This window comes from Copidosoma floridanum, unplaced genomic scaffold (genome assembly GCF_036245765.1).
Source record: "Copidosoma floridanum isolate Cflo_tuat_1 unplaced genomic scaffold, Cflo_Japanese_pri ptg000001l, whole genome shotgun sequence".
In the NCBI taxonomy this organism is placed as follows: domain Eukaryota; kingdom Metazoa; phylum Arthropoda; class Insecta; order Hymenoptera; family Encyrtidae; genus Copidosoma; species Copidosoma floridanum.
The window spans coordinates 22,071,977-22,081,032 of NW_028321878.1; the positions used below are offsets into that span (position 1 = coordinate 22,071,977).

At 31.3% G+C, this 9,056-nt stretch overlaps 1 protein-coding gene across 1 annotated transcript; it reads left to right on the forward strand.

The window, feature by feature from the left end:
* The first annotated feature begins 317 nt into the window (after positions 1-317).
* LOC149376088 (KRR1 small subunit processome component homolog) lies at positions 318-2,261 on the forward strand. Its single transcript, XM_089589528.1, has 2 exons — positions 318-453; positions 646-2,261. Exon 2 carries the CDS (start codon positions 677-679, stop codon positions 1,694-1,696), a length of 1,020 nt encoding a protein of 339 aa, XP_089445654.1. The 5' UTR covers positions 318-453; positions 646-676; the 3' UTR covers positions 1,697-2,261.
* Positions 2,262-9,056: the final 6,795 nt, after the last annotated feature.

Genomic DNA, 9,056 nt, shown 5'->3' on the forward strand with positions numbered 1-9,056 from the left:
CCCCTGACTACATTTACGTCAACTTGCCGTCTTGCCGTATTGACTGTATTGAGGGCATTGAGGCCCTGTCGGCCCTGCCCTGTGCTTTCTGGAGCCGTACCATATAACTGTTTTTAGCTCCGCGGGCCTATGTTATATCATAAGCCGATGTACAGAAAAATAGTTATATGGTACGGCCCCAGGGGTGTGTTCCAGTAACGCTCTCCGACAACTTACTGACAACTTGATTATGTCTTACAATATCTTGCGTCGTGTTTAAGTTGTCGGTAAGTTGTCGGAGAGCGCTACTGGAACACACGGCTGATTTCTAATTGTAGTACAAATTTTGCACCGTGAATAGCCCCTTAAACTCTTACACCTGTTATTAACAAGTTGCTAGAACTTTTTATAAATTTTGTTTGAGCCAAGATTTTAGATCAAGTGCATAATATGACTTTAATTATTTTTGCATGAGTAAGTGGTAAAAAGATAATTATACTATTACTTTTTTCAGTTTTCATCTACGTAAGCCATTCATTCATGATATGGTTACTTATGTAGATACAAATTTGTAACCTATGCTTCATCACAGTTTATTTTGTAAATGTATAAGTTTGTAGGAAAGTCAATTAGTCATACAATTTATCTATGTTAACATCCTTTTAGAATTCTTACGCTACGTGATCAAAAGTCGAGAATGAGCGATTCTGAGGATGAGTTGCCTAGAGTAACAGGCCCCGTAGAAGATGCTTGGTCCTTGAAAATACCGGAGTTCAAGCCAGAACATAACCCGCACCGGCTTCTCGAAGAAAGTTCCTTTGCGACCGTATTTCCAAAGTATAGAGAAAAATACATGAAAGAATGTTGGCCACTTGTGCAGAAGGCCCTAAACGAGCATCATATCAGAGCAGAACTCAATCTTTTAGAAGGCAGCATGACTGTAAAAACAACTCGAAAAACGTGGGATCCATACATTATTATCAAAGCTCGTGATATGATAAAACTTATGTCTCGTTCAGTGCCTTTTGAGCAAGCAGTTCGAGTTCTCCAGGATGACATAGGTGCTGATATCATCAAAATCTCGTCTTTTGTAAGGAACAACGAAAAATTTCACAGAAGGCGGCTTAGGCTCATTGGACCAAATGGCTGTACTTTAAAATCCATAGAACTGTTAACCAATTGTTATGTGCTTGTACAAGGACAAACAGTAGCTGCACTAGGGCCATACAAGGGCTTACAACAAGTGCGACGCATTGTAGAAGATACTATGAAAAATATTCATCCAATCTATAACATTAAGGCATTGATGATCAAGCGCGAGCTTGCTAAAGATCCTAAGTTGAAGAATGAAAATTGGGAAAGATTTTTGCCTAAGTTGAAGAGTAACAATGTGTCGAAGCGAAAGCAGCCAAAGAAAAAGAAAATTAAAAAGGAGTATACACCTTTCCCACCGCCTCAGTTAGAAAGGAAAATAGATAAAGAAATAGCTTCTGGTGAGTACTTTCTTACGGCAGATCAGAAAAGAACTAAAAAACGCAAAGAACAAGTGGCTAGACATGAAGAAGCTGCTAAAAAGAGAAAAGAGCGCCGAGCTCAAGTATTTGTACCACCAAAAGAGAGTAGAGAAAAGGTCAGTGAACAAAAGACTAACTTGGATCTTAGTGAGTTTAAGAAAAAAGTGAAAAAAGCTCTTTCAAATAAGGGAAAAATATTGTAAATCAAAAATTTATGATAATGTCGACAAAGATTTTTTATAATATTTTATTAAAAATTTCGTTACAATTATATCGTTTAATACACTATCTGTACTATCCATTGTTGTAGCTGGAATCTGTACTATTAATTTTTGTAGCATATACCAATCCATTTTATTGAATCTAATTATTGGGCTGAAGTAATCCTTGTAACAAATATACTTGGCAGTGAATATTATGATTGTTGCTTGGGCAGAATTTATTTGAAACAGGCATTACCTCTTATCACAAACTATAAATTGCACGATCGCTCTTTTTTTTAGTGATTTGTATGAGTCTTATATGTTATTTTCATAACACATTTGTATTATAAACATTTGCACTGTGTAAAAATTATGGTTGCAATGCTCAAGATGTCAAAAACTTAATCTCAGAGCTCTCTTCGTACCTATGCCAATGTAAAATTACTTGAAATTTTGAAAATTATCAACGAATGAAAGAGTGCATCTGACAAATCAATATTATCAGTGCAATGAAAAATCTGTTAGAATCACTTCATCATGTTTTCAGACATAATATTTAAATATAGATCCATTACATAAGTTCAGTGAAAACATTATGTTTGTTTTTAAGCTTTCCTTACAGATGAGAATAATTTTTTTGCAGTCTTACATCAAAAGTGAAACATGCAAAATTCTTTTTGAATTAGCTCCAACTTTTCTAAAATAATGAAATAAGTAACTACGAAAATTTCCTATCTATTACTAGTTTTAATAACAGAACTAACATTATTATAACATTTGCTGTAACATATTATTATTTTATTAAGATTCACAAAACATATGGTTTCTACCTTGTGTAAAATTAGACGTTGGTAAGTATATTTGCTATAAAACAAAAATTATTTTATTCTGCCGGACTTTCAAATAAAACTTTCATTTTGTTAATGGGTTAAATATTTAGCCTTTGCATTTGATACCCAAGGCTAAGCCAAGATTGACAAAAACGTAATCTGAGGCTTTCTTTGTTTCCTCCCGTGGGTTGTACTTTATTTTTCATAAATTTTCATGAATCCTACACTGAGAGACTTAGCCCATAATTTGTTTTAATTCTTTCAACGCAGCACGGTAAAAATACAATTCTTTCAGAATCTTTATTTTATTTTAGAAACATCTTACAAAAATCTTCATTTGAATACTATTTCTCACATTGTAATATATAACGTACGAAATATTTTAACTTAAAAAAGTAAATAATATATCTTGTACAAGAATAAAAACTATATATTGGCACTCGACAAGAAAGGTACTGTACATTTTTGAACATTGCTGATTATCTTCATTTAATTTGTATTTGCTGCTTTCTTTAAGTGGTATGAATATGGTATTTCCAATTTACAGGTTTATAAACAACGTTATGATAATTAATGAAACTGAAAAGTTCAAAGCAAAATCTTTTTTTACACTTTTTGGGGTTTACAGACACACAGATAACAAAAAAGTAGAAGATAATATTTTGTCAGAAAATCGCTCATTATTCGCTTTTTTCATGATGGCTATAAATTTCTTTCACTAAAATAAACATGTGTCTATTTCCTCTAAGATAAACATTGTTAGAATAAGTTTGTATGTGAGCAAACATTATTCAATTATATTCAGAATTTTATAAGGTTTATGCCAAGATAATACATACATTTATACAAGACTCAGGATAATATATAGGTAAAAAAAATTTACAACTGACCCATTTAGTTTTAGTAAATAATATACATATATTTACATACATTTTAGGTACATCTAACAATAAGAGCTTACATAATACGTCCATACATACTTTGTAAAAACATGTGAATTTACATTTTTTATGCTATTAATGAAGTTTGACAATACAAGACATATCATTAATAGTACAGACATAACCCACACACACACACATATATTCCCATAAACCAATATGAATATATAATGTTAGTATGTTAAATTAAGCACACATTTTTATACTACATGCATTGTTCGTTTATGGAATGCTAATTCAATTATGTTCTTAACAATTTGCTATGAGTAATTTATGTATAAAATGCTAGTGAATACAAATAGTATCAAAACTTTCAACAGTTGATATAAAAACCTTGAGAATAAGTGTACACCAATTAATGTTTTAAAATAGGTAATTTTTTTAATCATCAGTTGACTCTATTGATTTGAGCTAAGTAACATTATGTTGGTAGAAAGTTAGTGTTTATGAAGAAATCAATAGATCTAAATTACATGTACATCACATGATAACATCTTGTAAAATATTTACAGTTCAACTCGTCATACGAGCTAATCCTATCTGCTAGATTCACAAATTATTTTACAATTTACTATATAAATAGTTCTTATACAGTACATTTTGATGACAAATAATTCGTCACAAATTTATACACATCTTGAATATAAATCGGTAAGTTATGAATTGCATGCTTTTTAACGGTCTTTTAGCAATCCTGATGAAGATAAAATACAGTAACAATATGCTGTACTGATAGATGCTCACAAAGTGTTGTTTTGTGTAAGTACTGAAGCACGAAAGTTTGTGAAAATTTTTAGATAAGACCTCTAATCTCCAGATTGATATTCTTGGGTAAGGTAATTAATGTGTTGATTTTTTTTTTTTTTGTTAACTATATATTATACTCATTGATTTTTTAAAAGTTTTGGGTTATTTATACTGTTCTGTATCTTAACATTACGCTTCAGATATCAATGAAACCGTATGGACTACTTAATTTTCACTCAAAAACAACTTTTTTAACTTTGAAAAAAAAAAAAATGTTTTTTGGACATTTTTTCATGTTTTTCTGAATTAAGAAATCTGTTTGAGATGTTTCTGAAAAAAAAAAATCTGTTGGTTGATTTTTTAAAGAGACATTAAAGGTCACGTGACTCTCGTGGTATATATAGTCACTTGAGGGAAAAATAACACAGGCCTTATGGATGCTATTCTATTTTTATTTGTTTGACACGTTCAACGATTGTAATACGATAAAAGTCCTTCAGTAACATATTTTTGAGGAGAGACAATACCTTAGCTATTTTTTCCCAACTCAATTAGTCTTTTGCAGCTTAAAACTTTCCTTTGAAAGTACGAAAACGCACATTTAACCTTACCAAAATCCCGCTTGTTTTCCTATATATAGTCGGGACCGGGAGAACTTTGTACAGGTTAAATGTGCGTTTTCGCACTTTCAAAGGAAAGTTTTAAGCTGCAAAAGACTAATTGAGTTGGAAAAAAATAGTTAAGGTATTGTCATCTTCTCAAAAATATGTTATTGAAAGGCTTTCATCGTATTACAATCGTTGAACGTGTAAACAAAATAAAAATATAATTGCACCTGCAAGGCCTGTGTTAGTTTTCCCTCAAGTGACTATATATATCGTGAGAGTCACGTGACCTTTTGGAATCCCAATAAGGCTTGAGCACGTGCAAGCGCAAGTGTCAAAAAAAGTTGGATCTCTCTCTCTCTCGCACACTCGCCTTGACTAATAATAATACGTTCAAAGTTTTTAAAAAAGGATAAAAAGGCTTAACTTCATATGGTAAAATATACACCTTGTATACTTAGTGTTACGTGCATAAGAATATGGACCAACTGTTTTTTTTTTTAAATTTTAATTTTTAAACATTTTTTTTTAATTCTTATTTTTTTCAACTATTATGTTTAAGTTAAAACAAATTTTTTTAATTTCAAAAACCCATTAACAAAATTAAAAGCGGGAATTTGGAAGTTAAAAATCTGTAAAGTTTTACAAATTTTTTTTATATTGCAGAACAAGCAAAATATATTTTTGGAAATACATGAATACTCAACTTCTGTCTAATTTGGCTAAAAACTTAGCAAATTAAATTAAAACTCCATTAGAACATGGTAAAATAACACAGTTATCCAAAAAGTTAGCAAAATTTAATTCTTATGATTCTCAATTGTGTTAATAGTTATAACTTGGACATACAATCTGATAAATTCGAGTGGTTATTAATGCATCAACTAACGGCCGTTCATATTTTAATCAATCTTAAATTGTACTACGTGTGTACAGTAAAACGGGTATTTAGTAAGTTAATAAAAAAGATATCCATGTGTTGTAATTATCGATTACATGTTATTGATCGCTTCATTATACACTGCATTCACAAGTTTATACCCCAAAGTTACCTTTGTCTTGACAAATATGTCCTGTTGCTTGGTGATGATTGTGAATTAAAAATTTTTCTTAATATTCCTACAGCGTTTAATAGTGTTATAAACCGAAATACCCAATTTGGTCGATGTAATCTTACAATAAATGAATTTTTCACATAAAATTAGCGTATTATTTGTCACCTGAGCCAACAGCAGATGAGATACAAGTGGACTCGGGAGATGATGCGGGATCTCTTTTCTGATCGAGTCACTTGTACGAGTTTTTGCTTTCTTCGTCCTACTAAGACTTCAAATCAGTACTTATGTAAATCAACAAAAAGCAATAAAAAGTTAGTACTTGTAACATAAATTGAAAATTTGTTTTTATTAATCATAACATGCAGCTACTAAAGTGTCATATGGTCTAATGAAAATGGAAGAACTGAGCTGCAATCTTGAAAAATATATTTTTTAGTGTCTTGAATCATCTCGAATTTTGTCACTCTTTTCTACAAATAAGATGTTTTTATAAGTATAATTATATAGATACTTAGGTGGAAAATTTCGTGGCATATTCGTTGAAAAAAATCAATATCAAGCGCAAACAAAATAACAAATTATTTTTCTGTAAAAATCGAATAGTAAAGTTTCATTGATACCTGTGTACAGTATACTGACTTCAATGAATTTTACCGGCCAATGAGAGCCTAGAACTCATGAAAGCAATTAATACATGCAATGTATTACAACGTGGCATGGAGGGTGGTGTCTGGTATGCTTTAAAAAAAACCACCCCATCCTGAACTCACTGGTTTCGAAGATGTTATGGTACTTTGTAGTTGAAAAAAACGTCACATTATTATATCTTTAAACCTGGATTTCTTTCTTGTCAGGAAAGAGGCTCAGTCGAGGTTACACTTTTTTGCATTTGCTGTGAATGACAATTTCTAATCACATTATAGCTGTTTTAGCTAAAGAATGAAATGCTGATGCATACTCACTTGAAATTCTGCAAACGTGAAAACAGTACCGTTGATAACTTGTTTGATTTCTTTAAAAAAATATTTTAACACCTCGAAAAAAAACCCGGTTTTTGAGGGGGAAACTCAGGAGAGACTTAAGTTTCTTAAAATAAATGTTGGCACAGAAAAAAAATACATACTTATCTTATATTTTTTGTGTACTACAAAATACCAAAACATCAAGTGATTTCAAGTAGTTGAGATGATTCCCTTAGTAAAAAGTGCAAGGACTCATTTAACATACGTGAATATAATGCAATATACAAATAACATATAAGTAGTATTAATTATTGCGCTAAGGGACTAGCTGGTAATCTTACTCACTAATCCCTTTAATATGTGTATGGTTATATTTTCAATGCTGATGGACGCTATAGTTTTCGTAGATTAATTACAGTGTTAATTAAACATAGATTGAACAAAAATTGCCATTCAGATCTGAATAAAGTAGAAGCAAAGAAAAGGAAATGTTTACAGTATTTTTGAAGCATTTTTGAATGTGCCAATTAAATGTAACGACTTACTACATAATAAGAGTGAAAAAATGGATTAAAATACTTGTTGCAGCCCTGCCCCGACGTAATTTTATGAAATCGCTTCTCAATTTTTTTTCTATTGAATGTCTAGACTTGAACCTTTTTACACGTATATCCGAGAAATAAATAAACAACACGATAGGCAAAAATTTCCGATTTTCAAAATTATGACACAACTTTAATTCATAGCTTCAACTCAAAGTTTTATTAATTTTATTTTTAGGTGAACAAAACACTTTTTTAATCTTTGGTACATACTGTAAACTACTAAATACAATGAGGATGAGTTAGAAAATTTTTTCATTATTTTTCACTGATAATAATAATATTAAAAAATTGGCAGTTTTGGTGTAGCTTGACACTTATGTTAATACATTCGACTGATGAAGTACTGACGACAGAACCACCTCAACAATTACAGTATCAAGACAATTTATCTGAGAATATGAAACATGTCTTCAGAAGAAGAATATGCTCTACATTGTCCGATTTGACGATGCGGTTTTATCACATAACAGAGGTATGCCGTTATTTTCTGGTGGATTTAACCTCCATACTACAAAAATTCCTAAATGAATAGTATAGTCAAACTTAAGTAGCTGAGACATATTACTAAATGTAGTACTAGTTAAAAACGTACAAAATTATACTCAATTACTAAAGTCTTGTCCAAAATGGGGTCAGTGCAAAGGTTTTTTTAAACATTTTTTTTTTTTTGTTATAAATGCTTATAACGCACATTTTTTAAGAACCTATTATTTCATTAATTTTCGTAGTAATACCTCTATTTGTTTTATTTTTGGTAGGGAGACGGACCAAACTCTTTTTGCAAAGGGCTTCATACATATTCGTCATAAAATGCAACTTACCAGAATAACGATGTGTGATAGCAAAAAACTGTGGCGTTGCTGTGCCTATGTGGAAATGGCGTCTTTAACGTGAATCAGTATATGCGTATACGTACAAGTACAAGCCGCCTATATATACATGTAGCTGAATGTATTGTAGGCACATATATCTTTATATATTATTATAGTGTACTGACCCACTGCGGGTATGTACACTTTCCTTTCCTTTCATACATCGCTTTTACACAGTTTTTATCGTATATCATCATCATTATCATCATCATCATCATCATCATCATCATCATCATCATCATCATCATCATCATCATCATCATCATCATCATCATCATCATCATCATCATCATCATCATCATCATCATCATTACATTTCTTTTTCGCTTTCATTACATCGTTTTCTAAATTCACATGTATACTCTTATCTCCCCAGCCACGCATGACCGGTTATCGAGACGTACCTACTGGTTATCATCACAATTCTTTATTTTATTCAATCGCTTTATCTATTTTTATTGTATCTTAAAATTTAAAGACTTAATTTAAGTCAGTTTCATGAATTCAATACACTCAGCAAGAACCATCAGAAAAAATCTCAGAGTCCCGACTGGGAATCGAACCCACGACCCCTTTAGCTGTGTTGTTTCAATTGCTAGCACGCTAACTAATTGAGCCAACGACGAGCTCCAGGCACATAAGTCAGAATTTTATACAAGTATACTAGCACGTCAGATCATGCACCGTTCATGTGGCATCTGATCTTACGTCTTTCTGATCCAATTTTCAATGAACTTTGC